Genomic DNA, 27598 nt, shown 5'->3' on the forward strand with positions numbered 1-27598 from the left:
TGTATTTTTGGAAAGGCAAACAAGATGCTGTCTTTTCGCAGTTCCTGGGTTGGCACCCAAAAGATAAAGTGTCTCCTGTCAGGTGAATCTTAATTGGCTGATGGGACTGAGTTTTATGGCTTCACTTCATCTGTACATGAAGACCAAGGCATTAATATGCAGGGAAGTAAAACATGATATAAAGTTCATAGTGCAGGAGTGAAAGGAAGAACACCAACGCATCAGTCAAACATGATCATCCTAAGACCTGTCAAGAGAAAGTTTCAGCAAAAATACACCTCCTGCATGGTGCATGGAAGGCTAGGGGGATTACATCAAGTCCTACACAAGACACACATCAGAGAAAAAATCTTTTGACAAATGCACTGAAGAAAATGAGATTTTATGCATCAGAGACCTATACATAAATCATTCTGAGGGCTGCCCAATGTTTTTTTGGGGTGTGTGTGAAATTTAACTCTCTCCCAAAGCCAAATGGAGCCCAATCAGTTTCTGAAGTCTGTCCCAAAAATAAAAAATGTATATTGGATTCATAAATGGCAATCGGTTGGTTTCTTCCAGTTTAATAACATGTTGATGCAGTTTTTATATTTTTTTTTCCCAGTTGCACCTATGGCATGCAGAATTTGCCAGACCAAGGATCAAACTGGTAACTGGCACCACAGCAGTGACCAGAGCCACAGTGGTGACAATGCTGGATCCTTAACCCACTGAGCCACCAGGGGACCCCTTGACTCAGTTGCTTTAAAATGGTCATTTCTAGTCACATAGACCAGACAGTTCTAACTGGTTAGCAGGCATGGTGATGCTAGACCATCATTGCATAAGATGCCTCAAACTTTCCTGCAACTCTGTAGATGAGAGTCCATAGCCATTGGTTAAGTCATTGGTTGAGTCCATACCATATACAAAATGCAGAGATGTCTTAATAATCACACCAGTCTTATGCATCAGTCATTGTCTTCACTTCTTTGTATAGATGAGGAATTTAACATTTGAAGAGATTAAGCAGCTTGTTCAAAGCCACATAGCTAATAAGAACTGAAGCCTGACTGTGGGACCCCAGGGCTGAACACTGGCTGGGAGTGGAAGGAATGTCGATATCATAGGAGGTGTTTGAGACTTTGCCTTGACACAGATCCTAACTGACTCCATTCTCTGTGCCATTCTCAAGCTGCAAATGGAAACATGAAGGCTCATTACTTTTGCGCAGTCCAGCCAGAGCTGCGGGAGCAGAAGGCAGGTCCCAGGCTCCCAAACAAGCCCTCTGTCACCTAGATTATCCAGACTGTGCCCACGCATGGCGCTGGTGCCAAGTTCACGTCAGGATCCTTCACCCATAAGTTAGTTTTGTTTGCTGTGTCTAAAGACCTTGCCAGAGGGTCTTCTCTCAGTGCTGACTGGCTGTAATCTCTCTCAGGCATGGTGCCCTCAGAACCTTGCTTCTTTCATCTCTGAATGCTTCCGGGAAGTACCAGCACAAAGCTTCCTTTTCAGGTGGAATTTCTTAGGTTCTAAGAGCAGCTGGCATGAGGGAGAGTGACTAGTTAGGACAGAAATGACAATCTGTACCCCATGAATGTGATGGAGGATCACGCCCCCACTGGCACAGTCAGCGAGGGTTTTTAGCAAAGTCAGAATACACAGAGGTGCCCTGCCATCCACATGGACCTTCTGGGATACAGACAGGGAAAGTGGGAGGGGCAAATAGACATGGATGAGCAGCTGGGACCATCCAGTTCTCACCTATGGATTCCAGTGGGCAGTGTGGGCACAGTGGGAACTTTATTCACGGCCTTTGGGTGCCTGGATGAGGACAGGACAGCTGTGTAATTCCACAACCATGAGAGAGGCTGGAAGAGTTTATCCCTGTTCTGGAAGCATTTAACCGTGAGGGAGGCAGGAAGCATTTCAGTCCTTGTCTGAAAACTTACATTCCCCAAACCAGTGAATATACACATTTCCAACCAAAGCACCTTGAGCAAGAAAGCGCGCCCCCCCGCCCGGGTTCTCTGGCAACACTGTTTATGGGTGAGAATTGTGGCTCTGGACCTCTTACAGAATCTGTGTTACTAATGCTCCACAAGAACTTCATTACAAAGCAAGAGGAATTGTAACCCCCCAAACCATTCAGACACTCAGACTCAGATGCGCGCGTGCACACACGTCTTTAAAGAGATTTCAGGAAAGCGAAGTTTGCAAATAATATGACAAAGAATGCCTTTGACTTGGCCTTTATCTGGTCCACCCCTGGCCTTTAAGAGCATAAAGCAGAGCTAGTTGGAGAGGGTCAACCGGGACTCTACCTTGGACCACATCCAGTTTCATTCTAGCCCGCCCTCCGTGAGCTGAGCTCCCCATTTGACATCCAAAATGCAGGCTTCCCTCTGGCCTTTGGGCCTTGTTTGATACTGGGTCTCTCAACTCTCAAATCTCGAATTTTCACAAGGGACTTTTATTGGGCCAATCCTCTGGCTACACACATTCGCATTGCCTGAGGAAGAATCAGTAGTTCTGGTTCTGGTATCTTGGGTTTTAAATCTGATCTTGATTAGCTGCCATGGCGACCAGTGTGTGTGTGTGTGTGTGTGTGTGTGTGTGTGTAGATTTGGCATTACTCGGTTTAGTCAAAGACAGCCAATGGGAGGATTTTTTCTGTGTGGTTTCTTAGAAGTTACAAGAATTGGTTCAAATATTTACATGGTTAACATGAATTTATTTTGTTCATCAGCTCAGATGTCTCTTATCGGGGCCCATGTTCTGAATATCTGGATAGTTTCCAAAGACAGGCTGGTGGCCATTACTCTGACTTCTAGGGGGTTGAAAATATTCTTTCTGTATATGGTGAAATGAGTCAGAATAAAGCAAAAATGGGCTGATAATGTCCACCTACGGTTGATCACCTATCCTGTGACAGACACCTTACATTCATTGAATCTCCCAGTAGTCTGATGCGAGAGACAATGTTATCTGCATTTCGAGGAAACGTCAACTGGAAGTATAACAACTGGTCCAAAGGCACAGGCTAGTTCTTGTTGTTGGAGCCGAGATTCAAAGGCAGGTCTTTGTGGCTGTGAACCCCTTGCACTTTCTAGCATCACTCCAGCTCCTTTGGAATAATTTTCATACACAAACGACTGTCAGTGGAGAGCAATGACCTCCCACATCACCCATGATCATTGAACAATCACTTAGTTCTACCAAAACAGGCCAGTCAATGAAGCCAATTAATTCTGGGCAGAGAGTAGGGTCGGGGTGGTCTCTGGATCTTACCGGAGGGGCCCTGGAACACATGCTCACCAGTAGTGGATGGGAAAATACACACAATTCATCTTCTGCCTATTTTAAAAATAAGGGCTTCTGTCCCAGTGAACTTTCTTGAATGAGGGCACCATTTCTCATGACTTGCTGCTGTCCATCTGTCCCTCCATCTCCTGTCCCTTCCTGGGTGGGTATTCCAGGCCACTTCCTGATGAATGAAACATCCCCACTTGTGGCTCCTTCCCCCTAAACTTTTGGGAAAATAATATGCTATCTTCCATCCAAACAAACAAACAAACAAAACTACTCTTTGGAGTTCCCTGGTGGCCTAGTGGCTTAAGGATCTAAAGTTGTCACTGCAGTGGTGCCAGTTCAATCCCTGGCCCAGGAACTTCTGCATGCTATGGGTACTGCCAAAAATAAACAAACAACCAAATAAATAAAACACCTGCTCTCATTTCACTGGCCAGCAAAATATCTAGCTCGTTTGCTAGAAATAGAAAGGTACCAGGGAATAATTTGCTGATACTTACACCTTTTGTTTTTCTTTTTAAGGGCTGCACCTATGACATATGGAAGTTCTGCTCCAGGGGTCTAATTGGAGCTACAGCTGCTGGCCTACACCATAGTCATAGCAATGTCTTATTGGAGCCACATCTGCAATCTATGCTGCAGCTTGTAGCAACGCCGTATCCTCAGCCCACGGAAAATGCAAGGGATCAAACATCTTCATGGATACTGGTTGGGTTCTTAACCTGCTGAGCCACAACAGGGACTCTGCTAATATTTGTATATTAATTTCTTTAATTTTGTTGGTATTTCATATGCAATAGCAATGTTAGCAAAGACTACATTCACCATAGGGAAACCTGCCATGTATTCAATTTAATTTGTTGTATTAGTCTATTTATTTGGGTTTTGTAAAACTACTTGCTCTTTTCCAAGATTCACCTATTGATTTACTTCATGCTTTCCTATTATCTTCCTTTTCACAAGCTATCTCAATCCTGGCTAGAATTAGTGGACTATAAATAACTAATAAGCAGCTATGATAATCACCTGGAAACTGAGATCTGTGCTGATCCGATCTGTCCAAGTCTGACCCTTTCAGTTAGAAAATCCTGCTTGGGTCGAACCTGCATCCTCCACCTACAGAGATAGCATTTTTTCTCTTATTCAGGAGCTTGAGGACTGGAACTTGAACAGCCTTGCTTCTGACAGCCAAGAAGAAAGGAAACGTCACTGCAAAAATAGCATCTTGCCTGCAGCTCCCAAGGACAGAGTGGCCTGGTTACAAGGCAGACACCTCAGCAGAGGCAGACAGGTAGGTGGTCTCTGGAGGAGAGGTGCTCCCCTACCCCGCCTTGGATCTGCTCAGAAAGAGTGGGGTAGGGGTGGGAGATGGGAGTTACTATGGCTGCTCCCTGCCACTACTTATTATTGTCATCACAATCATTCCATCAGTCATGACCGACATGCTTACACAAGCCCTGCTTCTCTCAAAGCTCACGCTTGAGGTGGGGAGAGAGACAGGTTAAAAATATTAGAATAAGATGTGATACGTCCTCTTCAAAAGGCAATTGTAGGAAACTATGGAGGTGTTCATTCTTCTGGAAGGGCATCTGTATTTTAGAGTTGTCTATTTTTAAGTGAGTTGCAACAAGGGAAACTCACTACCTCTTCAGCTACTAGATTCACTGGACTGTCTGATAAATACGGTCCTCATGGATCTTCAAATCAATGGACATCACTCTTCAGACTGACTGTTTCATTTTGTTCAATTGCTATAACAGGCTTTCTGATACAGTGGACCCCTAACCCTCTCTAATGTTATTATAAGATTATACTTTAATACAAATTACATAAAATATGGGAGTTCCCCTCGTAGCTCAGTGGTTAATGAATCCGATTAGGAACCATGAGGTTGTGGGTTCGCTCCCTGGCCTTGCTCAGTGGGTTAGGGATCCGACGTTGCCATGAGCTGTGGTGTAGGTTGCAGACATGACTCGGATCCCTGCATAGCTGTGGCTCTAGCTTAGGCTGGTGGCTACAGCTCCAATTAGACCCCTAGCCTGGGAACCTCTATATGCCGCGGGTGCAGCCCAAGAAATGGCAAAAGACAAAAACAAAAACAAAAACAAAACAAATTACATAAAATAAAAATGAAATCAAGGATGTATTCCCACAAAAAGGTAAGTAAAGAGATAGGACTCTGTCTCTTAAGATATTTAAAAATGACATTATTAATGGGAATACTTCTGAAATAATCCTATTTGCCGTAATGTGGATGGACCTAGAGATTACCATATTCAGTGAAGAAAGGCAAATGCCATATGATATTGCTTATATGTGGAATCTAAACAAAAAATGATACAGATGAACTTATTTACAAAACAGAAATACATCCACAGACATATGGGTACCAAAGGTGGAGCAGGGGGAGGGATACATTAGAAGTTTTGGATTAACATACACACAACTGTATGTAAAACAGATCACCAACGAGGTGATCTGTATAGCTACTGCATATTACAGGGAACTCCACTCAATATTTTGTAATAACCTGTAAAGGAAAATAATCTGTAAAGGTATATACATATAACTGCAACACTGGGATGTACACCTGAAACAACACAACACTGGAAATCTACAATACTTCATGTGAAAAATAAAAGGAATAATTCTTTATTAAATACAGTAATTTATAAAAATTACTTAAAATGTGAAAATTGTACCCCATTTCTCTGGGTGCACATGTAATACATATTATATTTACCTGGACCCAGATCTTTAGGCAACAGATTCTATTTTGCAATGCATGGTGTTTTAATTCCGGTATATCCCTCTTCCTCTATTCATGGATGAATGAACCTTTCTTTTTAAACTCGAAGAATTTAAACTCTGTCTCTTCCAAAGAGCTTTGTATTATGGAACATATTAAGCGGTGCTATTTGGGAATACTACTGGTTACCGACATACACATTTAACATTATTCCACAGTGTTTAATTTCAAATCACTGCTGACTAAAATCTGCATTACGGGAGGAAGATATGTGAGTCTTATAAGGCAATTGCCATAAATTTGTCTCTGCTACCATGTTATTTTTGTTGAGTAGAACCCCTTTAAGTGGAGAACTGTGATAACACAGTCCCAACCTCCTTACTGGAATATTGTGTACAAACAGAGGGCCAATTTCTTCCTGTAGCACAGCCCACAGCTAGACTCAGTCAGAACCTAGACCTTTGAACACACAGTCTTGTTTCATATTTTTCACATAATGATGGGTGAGCGAAGTTTCTATCTATCTAGGACATTTTGCCTTTGCCCAGCCATTCTGCCCAGTCGTCACCTTGTAAAGCACAGAGGCACCATATTTGCAATCTCCCAAATGAGGTATAATGAACCCTCTTTCCTCAGCCAGGTCATTAATCCAACAATTACTGTTTGGAAATGCCTGTCATATTATCTTTGGTCACATACGAAGAACCTGTTCTTGGTGCCTCACTTTGTGGCTAGCCCTTGAAAATTGTTTGCTAGGAACAAATTAATCAGGCATCGTACCCTCTCCCTTCCCCTGAAAACTCTGGTTGCCTCCTCCAGTTTAGCCCATTCAATGCCCACCCCTCAGATCTGTGGGAACCCAGACTCATTATAGGATCTGTGGGGCTGTGGTTGTTTTTCTCATGCCAATCCATTTGCGTGGGTCACTATTTCACTTGGGGGCTTACATAGAGCTATTCCTATGAATCTGTGTGGTAGGAAAGGATAGCTTTAATGATCTATGGGCAAAAGAGAATCCCTGGCAAAGGCATCAACTGCATGGCTTTCAAATTTGTAATGATGGAAAAGTAATTTCAGAGAACATTTCTGTTTCATTGCTGTGGAATGAGGCAAGCAGGGCAAATCCTCAACGTATCACTATTGAACACTGACTTCCTGAAAAGCCAAGATGGAGTTTCTACCACTGGACTCTGTCATCCAAAATAACCCTGTTTGGTTTCTTGGAGAAGACGAGCTCACATGGCAGCTCCATGGTGGTTCTGCGGATGAAGGATCCAGTGTTGTTTATGCTGTGGCTCAGGTTTGATCCCTGGCCTGGGAACTTCCATGTGCCACAAGTGTGGACAGAAAAAAACTAAGACTAGCTCACATAGACCAACATTTGGAGGGATCAGAACAAGATGGAGAGAATAATTTCTTTCTCTAAGTTCTAAGAGATGATGCAACAAAGAGGAAAGAGAATATAGATGCATGAATGATCACCTCTCCTTGAAGCAATTGATGCACAAGTGTCACATTGGGCCTGGGATAATAGTTGAACTGAATCTTAAAAGATGAAAGTTTTCGGAAGAGGAGAAACTTGTGTTGAGGGGGCATGGAGGGGATTGAAGGAGTACTCCAGGTGATGGGGTTACTACGAGTTTAAAGACTTAGAGATGGAAAAGGTCATGGCTATATTGTGCTGTGTGTGTGCGTAAAGAGGAGAGATGCTCATACAGAAGCCACCATGTGGTGTCCATGCTACAGCAGAAGGACTCAGAGATGCACCTGTGGAATCATAACCAAATTCATAAATTCCTGCATGAAGTGAAATAGTTTCCTAGGGCTGACACACAAAGTGCCAAAACTGAGTGGCTTAAAACAATATTATTTCTTCATAGTTTTGGAGGCCAAAAGTCCAAAATCAGTGTCAATAGGACCATGTTTTCTCCAGAAGCTCTGGTGAAGATTCCTTCCTCACCTCTTCCCATTCCTGGTAGCTCCTGGCACTCCTTGCTGACCCTGGTTTGGAATTGCATCCCTCCAGTCTCTGCCTCCTTCTTCATAGGACCTTCTCCATGTTTCCTGGTGTCTCCTCTGTTTATCAGAATGCCACTCATTGGGTTTAGAGCTCTCCCTACTTCCAGGAGGACCTCACCTCAAGATCCTTAACTACTTAACAAAGAATTTATTTCCAAAAAAGGGCCAAATTCTGAGGTTCCAGATGGATGTGAATTTAAGGGATGACTATTCACTTCTCTGCAAGTCTGTGTGCAAGTTAGAAAGTGGCCACAGAGATAGTTTAATTATGTAGACTCTCCATCCACTGTCACTGAATAGAAGAGGGACTTGGATACGTTGAAGCATTGAAACCAAGTACATGCCTCTCTTATTTGCTGATCTACTTTCTATTGGGCATCTTTCCCCCAGAGAAACTTATTCTGTCTTCAGTAAAACTTTATAGAGGCAAGTAAGCCTCCTCCTTGATTATCTTCACAAGCCTCTTGCAGGAACTTCTTAGAAAGTAGGGCTTCTGTACTTACTACATTATTACTCACATTAAGATCATATAGATTCCTAAAAACCCTGAACTTATGAAATAAAAAGAGGCTTACAACAAAAGTATTATCCATTGGTATCCTTTTCATCATCCTTAAATTTTAGTCATTTTCCCCCCTTTTTTTGTCACACCCATGGCATGCAGAAGTTCCAGGGCCAGGTATGGAAACTGAGCCACAGCAATGACCCAAGCCACAGTAGTGACAATGCCAAGTTCTTACCTGTTAGGCCACCAAGGAATTCCCATCATGCTTAAACTTTAAACTCTTACAATACTGTTGCTGGTCATCTCCTAAATTAATAAATAATATCCAACATTAATATCATCACCTATCTTCTTGTCCAACACATTCAAAAGGTACTACATTTTCCTAGTCTTCTGTAATCCTGAGTTAATTATAATTTTCTTAATTTGAATTAATGGGCCTCGAAGTCCTTTGACCATATAATTTATCATCCAAACCAAAATATTTTTGAGAGTGAAAGGGGACTTAGTATAAAATTTACACTAGAATAACAAGGTAAAACAAGGAATGTACCTGAACAAGCCCAAAAGGTGAATCAGCCAATATACCCATCCAGCCTTATCACCTATGTCCCCAACACAAGTCCTGTGATTTAGCCAAACATATGCGTTTCTGTTATTTTATGGGCAAGTAAAGGATAATATATATATTTTCTCCAAAACTCAATCTCATGACTCAGCGACATACTCAGCTCATATGTGTTGGAAATGATATAATATTTACTTATTCACAGCCAGTATTTACTGAATACCTACAATGTGCCTAGACAAGATTCATGCCTTTGAATAAGACATATCCTTAAAGGCTGAGAGAGTTTACATGACTCTGAAGATGTACATAGGGCCAGGACTGGGGCATAGATACCTTAATTGCAAATCCTGTGTTCATTCCACTTGGTACCTCTCTTAAAAGATTCTGTAAGGTCGCATCAGACAGGGTTGATTCTTGAGACTTTGGGCCACAACATGTTTGCTCATGTGGAAATCTTTGTTAGGTAATAACTTTTTTTTTTCAATTATCAGCAAGTTGTTAAATACCTGTTGGTAGTAAAACAAATTGCCGAACAAGCTTGAGCTTCTGGTAATGTTAAAAGTCAGTATTTCAATGGATGCATTTTGACTGGCTAGCCAGCCCATTTTGAATGGACTAAACAATGCTCTGCTTTTACCTAATATTGCAAGAATAGAGGCTTAGACGTGATTCCTGAGATTCTTAGCCTCTAGCAAGATGTCCATTATAAGATTCCATCCTACACCAAGGTCCCACCTCTTATTTTGAAGATATGCCAAATGATTTTCCTTGGAACTTATTTAAATAAAATGTCAATGACTAAAAATCTGCTAAGTGTTAAATTCCAGGCCTCTGGGTAGATTATCTTGTTTCCAGACCCTGTTACATTTTCTGTCATGTTACTTAGTAACCAGTGTGTACCTGTCAAGAATGGCAGATCCTTTAACCATACCGGTACCATGCTGAACAGCATCACTCCCAAGAGTTTGGGAAATGGTTAGCCGTTCAGAGCCACAAAGGACCCACTCCTCTGCTTTTACTGGGAGTAACTAGCACATTATGGCCTCTGGACTTGACAGATGCCACTGGCCTAGAAAATGTACAGGGAGCATGAGCAGGGCTATTCTGATGTAACTGTCACCTTACACCTGAGGGAAGAACAGTGCCTTCTGGGATTCTGACAAGTCTTGGTCAGCATTCACAGCTACATCAAGTAAGGATTCAAAGACTACTAATTGACATTGGGGTCTGTATAGATTGATACCTCAATAAATTCTTTTTTTTAATTTAATTTTTATTTTATATTGGAGTCTACTTGATTTATAATGGTGTTAATTTCAAGTGTATAGCAGAGTGATTCAGTTTTACATATACATATATCCATTCTTTTTCAGATTCTTTCTCCATATAGGATATTACAGAATATTAAGTAGAGTTCTCTGTGCTACACAGCAGGTCCTTGTTTACCTATTTTATATTTAGTAGTGTGTATCTGTTAATCCCAAACTCTCAATTTATCCCCCCCTTTTCCTTTTGGTAACTATAAGTTTGTTCTTTAAGTCTGTGAGTCTATTTCTATTTTGTAAATAGATTCATTTGTATCATTTTTCTAGATTCTACAAGATCAGCTCCATGAATTCTTGCATCACTCTGATGTAGGTTTCATAAACTTTCCCAGAGGTGGACCTCAAGGCTTAGAGGAATAAAATGCTGTTCAGGGTGACACCATAGTAAGTAGGAGGGATTCAAATGAAGATTTGCCTAAATCCAAGGTTCATGCTCCAAATCTGTTCCTAAAGGAGTGTTTTATTAAGTACTCTTAAATGAAAAGAGACTCAATGAAAGGATATAATCCTGATCCAGTTTGAATCAGAAATCCTCCTTCCCCATCATCTTCTTATCTAAATCCATGGAGCACAGACAGCATTGTATCCAGTGTTAGATAAACAAAGGTAGTTCTAACTGGAAAACAATTAATTCACAGTCCACTCTCTTTATTAGTATTCGTCTGTGAGAACTCTGATAAGTAGGGCCCAATTATTTCCAAAATGTGCTAATTTATTTTCTTTGACTTCTTTTTCTTGTTTTAAATGAGGAAATCACCCAAGTCATTGAACAACAGAGCAACACACTTAACAAATCCCTAATACGTTACTTTATCAGGGGTCATCCTGATTAGAGAAGGAAAAGAATTATGACTGTCTCAAAAAATGGTGAAGACTACTTTCTAAGGAAGGCAGCTGGGAAAGCGGTATTATTAGCAAGGAGGGGGTGCCTTCATTGATTAGGATTGAGTCTGGAACCAGAAGGACATGAGCATTGGACTCACATAGTCCCTTTTCAAATCTCACCTAGAGCTGGCTTCATGATTAGCCCCATGAATCCTATTGTATCATCACTTCCTTTTTTTCCTTTTTGGCTGCATCTGCAGATGTGAAAATTCCCAGGCCAGGAATTGAACCCACGCCACAGGATCCTTAATCCACTGTGCCACCAGGAAACTCCCTTATTTTCTCATTTTTAAGTGGAAAGTCTCTCCTTTGCGGGAGTTCCTGTTGTGGCTCAGTGGTTAATGAACTGGACTAGTATCCATGAGGATACAGGTTCAATCCCTGGATCAGTGGGTTAAGGATCTGGTGTTGCTGTGAGCTGTGGTGTAGGTCACAGATACGGCTTGGATCTTGCGTTGCTGTGGCTGTGGTGTAGGCCAGCAGCTGCAGCTCCAATTCGACCCTTAGCCTGGGAACTTCCACATGCCACGGGTCTAAAAAGATTAAAAAAAAGAATCTCTCCTTTGTAGGGTTGATAAAAGCAATCAGCAAAAATGTGAATCATAGTAAAACGTGTTTCTAATATGTCTAAAAGGTGAAATCCCATCAAGTAGTGCCTCTCACTGAAAGGTTATGTCTACTGTAAAATGTTAGGGTCCAGCTTGGTCATTATGTCAGTAGAACTATGTTGACTGTTTCGTGCACTCAAGTAAGACTTTGGCGATTAGTAACAGAACCTTATGATAACTTGGCATAATGTATATTTTACTGTTATTGTCATATCTAACTCCAACATCAAGATTTTAAAACAAAATAAATGGATCAAAAATCTTCCAAATCCTCTAATATCTGTCAGAAAGGTTAAAAAAAAAAAAACTCTGGAAGATCATAATTTATAATTTAGGAAAACTCAAAATGAAACATGCTAAGATTTAAAGATATAGGCATGAATATGTACAAATACATACACAATATATACATTTAAATTTATTTAAAGATGAGTACATACAAATATTTACATGTGTAAAATATATTAATATAATTTAAATACATAAATATATGTCCATATATATCTTAAATAATATGTATACATATGCATGTGTACATAGATGTGTATATATAACCTATATACATATATATGTATATAGGCATACACACATATATCAATGTAATCTGCCAATTCTAGCTTTAAAAGTAGAGTGACCTGATAAAAATGCAGACTTTTCATTCATACCTTTACATTTCAATAAGGTCATCTGTAAGGTTTCAAGTTTCCAGAAGAAAGGCTTACAAGACATTCTCATTGATTCTGTACATACCTCACAAAGTTTTATAACTGAGCCATTATTTTTAAATACCTCTCTACCAGGTTACAAGAAGAGAGATTTTTGTCTTTTCTTCAACGACAATTTGGCTTTTCATTATACAAAACTAACAAAGCCACTTACGAAATTGTCCTGGAACAGTTGTAGAAGTGATTCATTGAATGACATTCCATGTCAAAAAGTCCAGCACCCCATGTGGAATGAGGTGGGGGTGTGTAGAGGAACCAGCAGCCACAGATCAGAATCTCCACCAAAGATAGAATCCCTACTAGAGAAATGGATCCGGGTCCTGCTGGGTGGCTACCTCTCCCTCCCTGGGATATTCAGAGATCAGGTGACCTGGCTCAGCCACCTTGAGCCACCTGCAGATAACACATTTATCAATAATGGCAGCCTGGGGATTTCTGGACAGAAGTGACAGAGGGGAGCTTACTTGATGGAGTGGATACCAGAGACAGACCTCCAGGTAGACCACGGCTGGCAAGCACAGGATGTTCCTTCAATTGTTCTGTGTATTCCGTGTCTCTGGCTTGGGGCTGAGTCTGTACACAACCTCCATTCTCAAATCCCCACACACCTACAGCACTCATGTAAACCAGTGTCTGAAACACCACATAACACCTACAGAAGTGTGCATGATTTAGGGGCAGCTGGGGGGAGATCCAGCCTGGAGATCTTATACCTGTTCAGAGGAAAAATGGACATGCATCATGGGCCTCTTCCCTGCTTAGGGCTCTCCTTTCTGTCACCCACACTCAGAATCCTTCTCAGCCACAGATGTGACCACACCCAGGCAGCTGAGTTGTTTAGAACAGGGCACTGACTTGTTCAGGCTTCGCTTCTCTGTCCTCATGAGTTCCTTTGACTTGGTTTCAAAGTCTCTTAATGGGACTCCAGCCCTCACTTATTGCAGTGTGTCCCAAACGGGGACAGACAGGACATCATGGCGGATGAACCACGGCAAGATCAAAAGAGCTAATGGGAAAAAATCCATGGCACTTACTGTACCAACAAATAAGAGACTTTATGTTCCCATCTGTACGCACATCTGTGGGTATCATTTCATTGTGTACATTTCCATTTATTTATCTTAACCTTGACTAAGGAGTTCTATATTCTACTTCTTGAAATCCCCTTGATTTATTGTGTGCAGAATGTGCCAAGCAGATGCTTGATATCCTAAATTATAATCTGATAAAACAGGACGTTAGGGGTTCATGACTCTTGGTACAGATTTTGTTTGTTTGCAAGAACATCTCCCTTCCCATCTGAAAGATCACCTATGATGTTCGGGTCAAAATCATTCCAGCCTCATTCTTATGATTCCCTCTGGCTATTTCCAATACTTGAAAGCAAACAAACCCCCCAAAAGCACGGTTCCCTTTTTCTACAGATGCGTGCTTTAATTTCCAAATAATTCTTCAGTCCTTCCTCTGTTAGCAAATTATTGTCAAGGTAGAGTCTACACAAATTCAGTGCCCCCGTTTAGCTCATTTCTAGAATTCAGAAAGCCATTACAGCTGTGGGGGTGCCATAGGTTACCAAGCAGTGGGAAGATGCTGTCCCACACAGACAGGGCAACTGGTCAGATTTGAAACACAAAATCAACCCCTGCTCACGCTCTTATTTTGCTTGAGCTTGCTCCTTTTATTAACATTGAGGCAACTGAAACTGGAAACCGTACTTCACAGGAATAGAAATTTGTGGTTTCTATGTGATCCTTCTTGCCTTCGTTATCATTAAAATAATAAACTTAATTAAGCCTACTTTCCTTTGGACTTTAAAAAACCAAACAAAAAAAAAAAACAAAACAAAAAACACTTGAGAGACTCTTAGCCTCCATGAGTGAGGTCCCTGCCAGCCTGGAATCTTTCCATCTGGCTAAAGCCAAGCAGACACTTGGGGCTTCTGACTTTGGCCGAGAGCCCTTTGCTTGAGGCGTCAGTGACTCCCCCAGGCTCCTCTTTCAGCTCTTCTGCTGCTAACAGAACTCTGAGCTAATTGTCTTTAATGAGTGTGGGTGGGAACTATCATTGCCTGTTACCACAAGGAGATCTTATGGTCTCCTCTGAGTATTCAGTTTATTAAAAAAAAAAATGACTTATTAGTAAGCTTGCTTTACATTTTGTGTGCAAAACTCAGAAGAAAGGAAGCTGAGAGCCAGGGTCCTCTGGGTAGCTTCCCAGGTGTATCATGTGCACCTGCCTGAAAGAGGAAGAGTGATTACATCCTGCATTTATTTAGCACTGTGTAAGCTTACAGGTGTCTATTCATTAATGGTCCACATGGTGGTTTTCAAAGTGGGGTCCCTCACTGGTAGGACCAGCACCACCAAGCTGTTGCTATAAATGCAGATTTTTCAGACCTACCACAGACCACATGGATCAGATGCTCAAGATAGGGCCCAGCAATCTGTGTCTTCATAAGCCCCATGGGGCATTCTGATAACGTTTATTTTTAAGAATCTCCCCTTTACAGATCACATGCATTAAGTACACTAACTATACCTTCTTAGCCAAGGAGGAGACTGAACGTCCTAGGGTTTTCCTTAATTCTTAAAATCACAGAATCTCTAAATCTCTAGTAAACTTTCAAGCCTGAGATAATCTCTGTTAAAAAGAAAAAGAAAGAATATTTTGGTAGTGAAAAACTAAATGAATAAAGTGTAGTGACTGCTTCTTTGTAGTAATTATACCTAGATAACACAATTCAATTATTTACAGAAGAAAATATAATGCTTTGGTACATGTTAAAGCTGAGATATTAACTCCAACTTCTCCTGATCTGAGGAGTGAATCTCTAAAACTAACTGGTTTATAAACATTGGAAATAAAATTATAAGGCAGGTTTCCTGTGAACCACTAAGTACCTTAACAATGAGATTAATTTAGAGCAGTGGATTTAGAAGAATTAATTTTAAGCAGATCATCCTTCTTACTTTGATATCAGCAGCTGGATCCTTCCCATTACAAATGCAACCAGTTTGTAGGAAACTGCAAGCATCTGCTCTCCTGCAGAAGCATCCATGTGACTATGAACCCTGAAGACTCCCTGTCCATGTGATGTGTGTACATGCCACATACGTAAGTGGGTGGAAGGTATTTACTCCTTAAAGAAGCTTGACCCCACGTCTAAAGTTCTCTGAAACATTTCAGCAAATTCTAACACTAAGGAGGGAAAACAGGTGGGTGTCAGTGAGGAACATCCAAGGGCTAAGTGTAGAGCCTGAGAGCAGGAGGCAAGAAGCCTGATTCTGAGGTGAAGATCAGCTGTTGCTCCCACAATGCTGGCCAGTGGTTCCCTGCTCCCTTTTCTGCAAAGCTTCATCCAGTGATAAGAAAATCTAAGGTTAACAAAAATGCTTCTCACAGACCATGAGGATGATTCCAGGGAAATAGGAAGCTGTGGAGTTCCTGCTGTGGCACAGGGTGTTAAGGATTGGGCATTGTCTCTGAAGAGGCACAAGTCATGGCAGAGTGCAGGTTTGATCCTGGCCTGGAATAGTGGGTTAGGGATCCAGTGTTGCTGCAGCTATAGCCTAGGTCGCAGCTACAGTGGCTCAGATTTGATCCCTGATCCAAGAACCTCCAGATGCCATGATGTGTCCAAAAAAAAAAAAAAAAAAAGGAAACAGGAAACTCTGAAGACCTTTACTTGTTTGTTCTAAACTAGATCCATAGTGAAGCTCAGGGTTTATTAGTGTGTACTTCCAATTTTTAACCCAAGGGATCTGAGTAGGGAAGTGTAGTGTAACAATGCAAGGGGCCTGGAAGGTTCTGGATGTACGCCAGCCAGGAATCACTCCATGTGGTTCAGTAGCATTTTCAAGGTCACACAAGTAACAGATGGTAAAACAAGGATCTGACCCTAATGAAAAGCCCTTGTACATCCCTTCGGCTCCACTTCTGTTGAGCTGGTGAGTGGTGCTAACTTGTTCTTTCCTTGGTGGTTTCCATTACATCGGGGCAAGATTCTAAACATGCCAAGCTCTTAAATGAGTTTATAACAATGCTCAACTACAAAATGGTTATATTACAAGTTTAGGTATATGTACATGTGAGAGAGAATAAAGGAAAAAACTATTAACGAAATCTTGAAAAATGTCCTTAATAGCATTTTCTTATATGCAGTCTTTGTTATTTGACAACAAAATAACAAAACAAAACAATTAACACACAATGACTTGGTCTGTAGCTAAAAAAGGTAAGGTGGTGCTAGTAGATTACAATCTCTAGCCAGCCTCGCTCTCCAGGTTTACCTTGTATAACTGGCCAGAGAAATCTTATAACTAAATTTATTCATTTGTGTGTCTTTAATACTTATACTATATCTTCCTTTAAGACTCACTTATAGCATTTCTCCTAAAACCAAGCAGGACCCTGATGGGCCTTCCTAGGGCAGACCCTGTCCTCCTACCCATCTTTTTTGGGGGACGCTTTTTAGGGTTGCACCCGAGGCATATGGAGGTTCCCAGGCTAGGGGTCGAATCAGAGCTGTAGCCACTGGCCTACACCAAAGCCACAGCAATGTGGGATCTGAGCCATGTCTGTAAACTACACCACAGCTCATGGCAACACTGGTTCCTGAACCCACTTAGTGAGGCCATGGATCGAACCCATATCCTCACGGATACTAGTCAGTTTCATTACAACTGCACCACAGGAACTTCCCCCATCCATCTTATTTGCAGAAAAGCCTAGCCTCCTAGGCCTCCCCTGAGTTCCAAACAGCAGATTTAATCAGGAGAGTGAGAAAATGCAGAAACAAAGGAAAGGAGTCATGCAAGATAAAGTCAAGGACCTTTAGTTCCTCCTCAAGGGCTATAGAATATTCTGAGCCATGTCTTTGAGCTGTTTTGCAGAAACTGAAGCCCCCACCAGGTAGAAGAAGTTACAGTATGCTGCCCACCAGCACATCAACCCTAGATGGCTGGAACCAGAAAGTTCACGATTGAGATTCCTGAAACATCACTCCATCAACTCACCGCTATCAACCAGTTAGAACTGGGCATGAGCTGATCATGCACCCTGCAGCCTCCTCCCTCACAAGAGTCCTAAAGGGGTCTTTAAAACCCCTTTCTTGAAAGCCATTGGGACTTCAGGTCTTTTGAGAATGAGTTGCCCATTTTCCTTGATTAGTGCCCTGTAATAAACATACTTTCTTCTATCATAACCCAGATTTGCTGTGAGTTGAGCAAGAAACCCAAGTTGAGTCAGGTAAAACTCATGCTGTGAATGCTCCTCCTTTCCTACCATTTCTTCTTTCTTCCTTCCTCCCTTTATTGAATGTTTACCTATCAGGCATATAGCCTTGTATAGTTTCTAGGAAGCCAACATAACTTGAACATGGTCCTTGCTCTTTCAATTCATCCAAGTTCCTTCCTCTCACATACTCCCAAGCAAACTTTGACAGCTTCGTGCATCAGAACTGCCATCAGTGGTACTTGGACACATGTGCCGTGTTGCAGCCTGTCCTTAATGGTTCTGCACATTCACAGAAGGTATTACCACATTTTCAAGCCCTTTGCTATGCCCCTCACATAGCACAGTGTTTGGCATTTAATGAGAGTTTAAAAGATATATGTGAGTAGTAATGAGATTCTCACTCTCAAATTGTTTTCTGACACTGGTAGGCTTAAAATACTGTATCAGACAGTGATCAATATTCAGGATGTTTGAGGCCAAATTGGCAGAATAAATGCGTATAAATCACGAAGATCAGAGAGCCTCTCCCGGAGAGTTTAGAAGGCACTCAAGGGTGAAATCAGGGAACTGATGACCTAAATGTATTAATCCATTGTTTCAATTGACCTTTGTGTAAGAAAGGTGCTAGGAAGCATATGCAAGCCTTTCATATTGATACAGACTCCGGGAAGCTACCGAAAGTCACAGACTGTCCTATCAAACAGGCTGGAGATTCTATAACAAAAGATTAGATGGCTGATGTTTTGGGGAGGTGGCAACATGATTTTATAAGAGAAAACTCTAAACCAGATATGAATTAATTGCAGTCTATTCAGATTGTGTTCTTTGGAGGTACAAGAAGAGGAAAAGATCCTGATTAACTTGCAGGTGATCCACTAGGAGAAACATGGATGAAGTGTTTGAAAAGTGGAACTCCTTATATTAAAGTACAAGCACCAGTGGCCATCTTTGACATTTCAAAGTGAGGAAAAGCAGAATGAAAGGACAGACTAATGAACACAGAGGGAGGATATATGTTTGGAAAACTTATGTGTTGTATGTAAGAAACACGAACTTCATGAAGGTGTAGACACTGACACACAAGGGACTCAGGACTCACAAAGTCACTTGCGGATGTCACAGGGACAGTGTTTCTTCCTGAATTTCCTCAAAAATGACCAGTAACAGGATGCTGGTCTCTGTGGATTTAGAGGTTCTTTTGTTCAAATACATCTGTCCACATTTTAACACTGGCTAGACTTGCTCAAGGTTACAATCTTCTATTTGGACGTTTTTGGCAGGTCTACAAGCCAACCAGGAAGAGATCTGGTATGTGCTTAGATTCTGAAAGTCTCACAATGTTTTTCCCCCAAGACACCTTTGTACCTGGTGATTTAGTGAAGTGGGGACTCTGGCTTATTTGCATCACAGTGCATTGCTAAGTGGCTGCTTGGTGGCCTCATTTGTGAACATTCCATTCAGTGCCAGCTCAGAAACTCTACAAACTGGATTTTTAGAGCATAAATATTTTCTGTTGTGCCTTGGGTATGTATAGTTCCAGGATTTTTGTTCTGAAGTAAACATTGAAAAATAAAATAAATCTCTTAAGCACTAGTGAACTGATATCCCATCCAGGGCATGTGTTATAACTGTTTTACTTGGTAATCAACTTTAAAAAATTACAAATGCCATATCATCTGAAAATTGAAGGTCTTCAAAAGACTATTTAAACATCTTCAGGAGCTTTTCTACTTCTGTGATTGATATACTATCCCTTAATTAAGTCAATACTCAGAATTGATGTCTTGGGGTAGCTGCCTTTTTCCTGAAAAGTTAAACCATTCAGAGAGATTTACAAAACTCTTATTTGGTTATTGCTTTTATCCATTTATCATGATTAACTCTGGTGAATCTATTAACTTATTTGTAATTATAAATTTAAAAGAAAAAAGAAAAAGAAAAAGTCTCAAGGTAACTTATTCATTCATTAGCATAATCTTGTAGAAATACCACTGAATATTAGCCACAACTCAGATTTTGTACATATTCGTGAAGTTTTTGGTAAAATACTCTGAGCTTCTGTTTGATAGGTGTTCCATAGGCCCATGTAGTTTCAAAGTTTTAACACTATTTTTAACATATAGAAATACAGATAGATATTATTGGTACTTGCACCCTTTATATTTTATGTATTTATATTTTCTTTTATATTTTAGCTGCATGTGAAATAAATAATAGGGTTTAACACTCTTCTGGAGTGAGTCTGACAAAGTTTACATTCAAGGTGAGAAAAGTAAATCAATTTTGTGAAAACTGGAAAAAAATCAAGTGTTATAAAAGAGAATTAGCACAGTTTTGCAATTAAGCATTTTAGGAATAAATCTTAGTTTTGTGTTCTGGCACCACTGGTATCAGGCTGTGTGAACTTGTCTTGGTCTCTGTGAGCCTCAAGCTTATTGTGTTTTTAAGAGGATGTTGATAGGGAAGCTCCAGAATTTATAGAATAACACATTTTATGTATGTAAATGACATTTGTTACTAATGCCAGGTGCAACTGGTGTTCGGTAGCTGTTAGTTTCCTCAGTAGTGATATGGTTGGATGCTTGTTTTTTCCAAATTCAAGCCTTATCACTGGGCATCGCTTGGCATGATGCTCCTGCCCTTTGTCACTGGGCCAGTGATGATCCATCCATAGCACTGTTCTCTGCTCCCTGTTTGCATCTGATAGGTTGATCCCAAGCTGCCCCACCCCCCACCCCCCAGGGCCCTGCAGGACTTGTGAATATCTCAGGGGAAGCTTAGCTGGAATTTACCACCTCCTTCTGTGTAATGGTTCCCTGCCACACAGCATCTTTTACCTCCCCTAAAAGGTCAAGGCTGTTTCGAGGGTAAGGTAAGGCACAGGAACAGGAATAGTCTCCTCTCCTCCAATCCTAGAAGTCCTCGTAATTCTGCAGTCTAGGGAAACCATCCCCTAAGAAGTTCATGCTCTATGTCCAGTAATCACAGGCTTGGAGGCTGCAAGGCCTGACCAGACGGGTCCCTGCCTTTTTAGGGGACTTGGTGTTTCATAGGAGCTCAGGTAAAGCATCAGGGGCAGGAAAGAGAAAAAGGCCTTGTGCCAGCTGTTCACAAGCCCAGAGAAACTGTCAGTTCTTGAAACACATCCTGATACATATGATAGGCTGGAAGGCTAGGTCCTATGGTTCCAAAGAAAATGAAACTCAGGGTTTAAAAAAAAAATTAGACAAAAGAACCCCAAACTGCAATTCATTCCAAAAAACAACCAGTTCTGATTGAAAATGACAAAGAAAATGAATAACCCCACACCTCTGTCTCCCTCTCAAGTCAACATAAAACCTTAAAATTGTTCCTCAAAATGGAAGGTGTGCTCATTTCTCTTTTCAAACTAAACACAAACTAAAAACCTCATAAATTTATGGGAGCTTCAAAATTGAGAAAGAAATAGAATAGTCCCCAAAAACCTATTTGTAAAAAATGAAGACAATCCATGCTCTCTCTAAATATTATAACCTAATATTACAAGCAACTCAGAATAAAGATTACCATTATAATATTCTCCAGATTCAATCTGCCATAACTAATCTTAATCCTCAGTTTACTATGACTTTCAATTAGGAATAGGGACAGGTTGGTAATTAGCAATTAACAATGACTCTAAAATAGACCTTTTTTGTTTCCAACAGAGTGGGACCAACCCAGAAAAATGCATGTGCAAATAACAGCAGTTTGAAAGCATAGTTGGGGTTGACTTAAGGGGTAAAACGACTAGGGAGATTATGAGAAGTAAAGATAATGCTATAAATTGCCAAATCCCACATTTTATGTACATTTGGAAAAAATACATATCTAGGGATGTTTTCTCCCTAAACTAAAAGCCACATGAACTAACAGATTATTTTATCTGGTGTGTCAGTTTCCGAGGTCTCCTCTGGGCACCTTTTTCTCCCTGCCTCCACCTCCCTTTCCTCATCTCATACATTGGGAGGAAACTTTCACTTACCTTGTGAGGCCAGGAGCTTGGGTCTAGGCATGAGGAAGGACATCATTTTTTTACACCTTGGAGCAAACTGTCCTTTACTTCCAAACTGAAGATTGTTTATAAAGGCAGAATTATCCTAAATGTTACATTTGTTTTATATTTTAACCCTTTTAATTGTTTTCCAAACTTGGATAAAGGTGGTTGAGCATAGGAGACTTACAGTCAGACAAGACTATGGATTTCCAAAGCCAAGATTCATAACGGGGCAACTTTTGTCCAATTACATAACTGAGCTCATTCCATCATAACAAGGTATACAAAGTGCCTGGTGCATTAAAAAAAAAAAAAAAAAAAAAAAAAAAGCAAAATACACACCTGCTCAGTCAATCAATACATGGTCATCAACAATCAGATTTGCATTTTTTTTCTCTTTTTCTAGATGAAGGCCCATTCAATGAACTCCCCAGTTAACCAGAAGAGGAGGGAACAATAAACTTTTTGCAACAGACATGTTAATTTCCCTCAGGATGGGAGTCACGCTGGAGCTAGGACCTGTGTGTGGTCTAATTATTTCAGAATAGGCACTCAGCAGCTGGAAAACCACCAGCGACCTGGCTATGGGAAAGTGAGGAAACATTCACTGGTTACCATGATCACATCTCAGCTATATTTATCAGATGAGAAAAGATGTCCTACCCAAATGCTGTCTTCTTGCTTGTACTGTTTCCAGTTGCGCCCCGTGTCACTGAACATCAGGCTGTAGCTCGTCACCCAGTCCGAGCTCCCATGTCTCCCCTGTGTAGCCACGGCTGTGATCTCCACTCTGTTTCCCAGGTCCATCTGGAGCCACTGCTGAGCATTGGAATCTGCTGGGGACCAACCACCAGTTCCTGGGAGAGGATCAGAGAGAGAAGATTGTAGCCACATCTTACAGAACCATGCCTTTCACACCTCAAAGAGGACAAAACAGGGTTCACTTAAGGTGTCTGTATCCCCAAATATGTAAACCCTGGTACCTTTTTGACCTAATTTCCATTCTCCTCCTCCCCTGAACTCTCTTTCTTCTAAGACTCACCTCAAATCCTGTTCCCTCTTTGCTCAGTTATTAATTTTCATCTTCTGGATTCCTAGTGTGATTTGTTTTCTATATTAAAATTTTTTTTACCACCTTAACTTTTCACATGTCTGAGACCCTCTACCTGATGTATCTCTCCTTCCTTCCTTCCTTCTTTGCTTTCTTCTTTCATCCCACCCTTTCTTTTCGTTGATCCATAGCTTTCTTCAAACACACGCTGTGAACCCACTGTGGGCTGGATGTTTTTCTTGGGATGCAAAGATGCATGATCAGACTATTCCCTTGAGTGTGTTCATTCATTCAACAGTTGTTCACTGAGCACCAGGAGTATGCTGGCGCTGAAGAGAGAAGCGCACAACAAAAATGTGTACTATGAGATGAAAGACAGCCTTCAAAGAGGTAAACACAAGATATAATAGGAGCACAGAGGACAGAATGCCTCGGTGGGTAAGCAGAAAGGCTGCATCCCCAGCCAACAAGGTGAGATGGAGAGAAAGTTGGAGAGACCCACCAAGGTCAAGGTTGCAGCTTATGCAATGACTCAGAGAGGCAGGAGAGAGGCTACCCCCTGGATATCCCTCTCGTCCCATATACTGGACACATGGGCACATTATAACAATAACCTGAGCCTTTGGGACCCAGAATTTTATTACTTGACACACTGGAACTTTGTAGATCAATATTAACTCTTGCTTCTTTGTTCTGTTTTCATGCCACATAAGAATGAAGAGGTCATAAATAAATATTCCTCCAAAGAAGACATATAGATGGTCAGCAGGCACATGAAAAAATGCTCAACATCACTAATTATTAGAGAAATGCAAATCAAAACCACAATGAGGTACCACCTCACAATGATCAAAATGGCCATCACTAACAAGTCTACAAATAACAAATGCTGGAGAGGGTGAGGAGAAAAGGGAACCCTCCTACACTTTTGGTGGGAATGTAAATTGGTACAACCACTATAGAAAACAGTACAGAGGTTTGTCAGAAAACTAAATATAGAACTACCATATGATCCAGCAATCTCACCCCTCAGCATATATCCAGAGAAATTACTAATTCAAAAAGATAGTCACCCCCATGTTGACTGCAGCACTGTTCACATTAGCCAAGACATGAAAGCAACTGAAATGTACATCAACAGATTAAGACAACATGGTACATATACACAAGGAATACTACTCAGCCATAAAAAAGAATGAAATGATGCCATTTGCAGCAACCTGGATGCAACTAGAGATTCTCATATTAAGTGAAGTTAAGTCAAAAAGAGAAAGACAAAAACACATGATATCACTTATATGTGGAATTTATTTATTTATTTATTATTTATTTATTTATTGTCTTTTTGCCTTTTCGAGGGCTGCTTCCTGCGGCATATGGAGGTTCCCAGGCTAGGGGTCGAATCAGAGCTGTAGTCACGCCTATGCCAGAACCACAGCAACACGGGATCCGAGCCATGTCTGCAACCTACATCACAGCTCATGGCAACGCCAGATCCTCAACCCACTGAGCAAGGGCAGGGATCAAACCCACAACCTCATGGTTCCTAGTCGGATTCATTAACCACTGCGCCACGACGGGAACTCCTTATATGTGGAATCTAAAATATGGCACAAATGAATCTATCTACAAAACAGAAACAGATTTACAGACTTAGAGAAGACACTTGTGAGACACGATGAGAGAGAGAAAATGGATGGACAGAGAGTTTGGGGCTAACAGATGCCAACTATTACATTTAGAATGGATAAGTGATGAGGTCCTATCCGATCACTTGTGATAGAACATGATGGAAGATAATATGAGAAAAAAATGTATATATAGATGTATGACTGGGCTACTTTCTGTACAGCAGAATTTGACAAAACATTGTAAATCAACTATATTTTAATAGCTTTTTGTTTTAAAATTTAAAAAAATAATAAAGAATAGAGGTCAATATTCATTCTTACTGACCCAGGAGTTCACAAAACGTTTGAATCCTAAGTGGAATCCATTGAAGAATACCTATGTCATGGGTGGGGGTGGGGTAAAGCAGCCCCTTTGGTAAGAATCTTGCTCAGGGCATCAGGTTGGGTGACTCACTGAATTTTTACTGTAGAGGAATTAACCAATAAATCTCTTTGTATTTCAGCCTGTGTCTTGAAAATCACATTAGTGTTGTCCCCTCTGCTTTCTCACCATCTCAGGAGGAGCTAGTTGGACCCCTTTTGTTACTGAGGACTTTCTGCTCCCTGGCTGGGTCCCCACTCGATTTGGGAGGGGCAGGTGAGCCAAGGGGCAGAGAACATGAGGTGGGCCCCACCCTGACCATATCCTGCAAGCACATCCTACAAGTTTTGCATTGATTTTATCCTGATAAATAATGAGGGCTATTAAATTTTGTTGATAACAATTATTTTTTTCACTTCCTTTAGAAGATTTCAATGAAGGGAAAGATAGCTACTACTGTAGAATGTCTTTTATTAAGTGTTTTGCAGGATGTGAATTCAGGGGCATGAGATTCACTGATGCTCCTTCTCCCTTCCATCTGTAGTAATAGGACTACAGAGCATGCCCAGCTTAACTACACTTCTCTGCTCTCAGTACTAGTGAGCTATGGCCCTATGGACAAGTTCTTACCAACAAAACTGTGAGTGCGGGGAGCTCCCTGGTGGTCTAGTGGTTAGGATTCAGCCCTTTCACTGCAGTCCAGTTTCTTTCCCTTGTCTGGAACTGAGATCCCACATCAAACCGATATACACCAAGGCCAAAAAACATAGAAATTAAAACACTATATAAGCCAAAATCTAACCAATTTCAAAATTTCAAAAGTTGAAACTACAGCAAACATCACAATATCTAGAAAAATAATGTATTATTTAAAAAACATGTCAGTGGGAAGATGATGTGTCTCCTTCAGGCCATCGGGTCTCTTCCCCACTTGGTTTCCCCTTTGACCAACGGAAGGCTGCAGCTGCCAAGGACCTAGAAGGCAGGACCACAGCAAGGAAAGATCCATGTTCTTGTACCATCATGAGCAAACTGCAGTATGAACAACTAAACATATATTTTGCTGTAACTATTGTGTATCGGAATCTATTTGATCCTGCAGTTTCATTTACTTCATACATATGCACTATCCTGTGGCATAAATCAAATAATTCCCATTTGATAGTTGGGGCAACAGAGATCCAGCAAGTTGAGAGCACCTGGCACAGGATCCAGGCACAGATATTTGAGACTATTATGTAACAGTAAAAAGGTTTCTAAAAATACAGACAATCAATAAGGAAAAAAGCAGAGGAAGGAGATATTTGAGCAGAGATTCTGAGATGCCAGGTCCAGAAGCACATTTTTTTCAATCAACCCCTCATCTTCGCCAATATATCATGATTTCCAATCCATCCTGCCCTCTCCCAACTTCTCAAAACTGGCAGGGAGGCTCAAGAAGCTGGAGACAGTACATTTCTGAGAAATCTACATTATTCTGAGCCTACTCTTTATTTCCACGCAGTTCCTCCAGCTGCTCATTACATGAGACTTCTTTACTCTTAAGTAAAAAAAAGCAAGGTTGTGTAAACTATATGACCCCAACAATATCAAAAAAATGTGTGTGATTGTTCCTTCTGAGAGAGGAAAATATGAATGACTATTCTTTTATGCTTTTTCGCAGGTGATGTATTTTCTATTTAAGCATCCCTTTCTCTTATACACTGAGACTCATTGTTACATGGCTTATTGCACAAAGAATCTATGTAGCAATTTGACAGCTGGTGGCATAACACAGAACTCTTTGTGGAGCCATCACAATTTTTGAACTGAAAATCCCCAAACCTTAACTATTTCTCTTTAACCCCTAGTGACCACAACTTGACTCCTAGTCATGCTTGAGTGTTATCTTCAAAATAACAATACAAAAAGATTAATGGGGGGAATTAATACTAAAACAATTCCTTCAAATTTGTCTAAAGAAAATCACATTTCCATTTTGCCCATAGTAATGACATTAGCTTATTAATCCCCCCCAAATAAACCAAAATGGAATTGTTACTCTTAGCATCCATTAACACATCAAATTAAGAATTTTCCAAACCCGGGAGCTTCAGCTTAAGCTCTATGAGTGGAGGGGGACTCTTTGGGTGATAATTGCCAAAGACTCTTTCCTGCTGTGGAAGATGCTCCCTGCGTTATAGCTAATAGGCAAGACACCCAGGGTTGCCATGGTTGCTATGGCAAACATTTTGTTCCTTCCACCAAACAATAAATGTGTTTTTACGAATGATGAGAGTAGCCGAAGATACTATTTGCAGTTGCCCTGAAGACACACCACATCCCAACTAGTTTTCTGTCTCTGAACTATTTTCTAAATTGAGGTGTAACATATATACAAAGACTTTTGTTTGACAAGGTGAACTAAGGTAGGGACCTCTGTAATTGTGGCCACAGTATTGGTGGTCATTAACTGCAAATCCCCATCAATCCTGCAGTTGGAATGGAATTCTAAAGGGAAATGATGATTTGAAGGGCAAAATAACCCCACCTTAGAATTTTATAGCATCTAGAACATGGGGTCCTGAATGAGCTACAGGCTACAGCTTTGTTGATTTCTGGAACACCCCAAGCATCATAGCTTA

The 27598-nt window shown here is 40.8% G+C and overlaps 1 protein-coding gene across 1 annotated transcript in view; it reads right to left on the bottom strand.

The window, feature by feature from the left end:
• The window catches only part of CNTNAP5 (contactin associated protein like 5), an 865036-nt gene that overhangs the window by 626472 nt on the left and 210966 nt on the right, over window positions 1-27598 (bottom strand). Inside the window, 1 exon segment of the mRNA XM_021075830.1 lies at window positions 22595-22788. Within this exon segment, the coding sequence (XP_020931489.1) occupies window positions 22595-22788 (194 nt within the window).

This window comes from Sus scrofa, chromosome 15 (genome assembly GCF_000003025.6).
Source record: "Sus scrofa isolate TJ Tabasco breed Duroc chromosome 15, Sscrofa11.1, whole genome shotgun sequence".
Lineage (NCBI taxonomy): Eukaryota > Metazoa > Chordata > Mammalia > Artiodactyla > Suidae > Sus > Sus scrofa.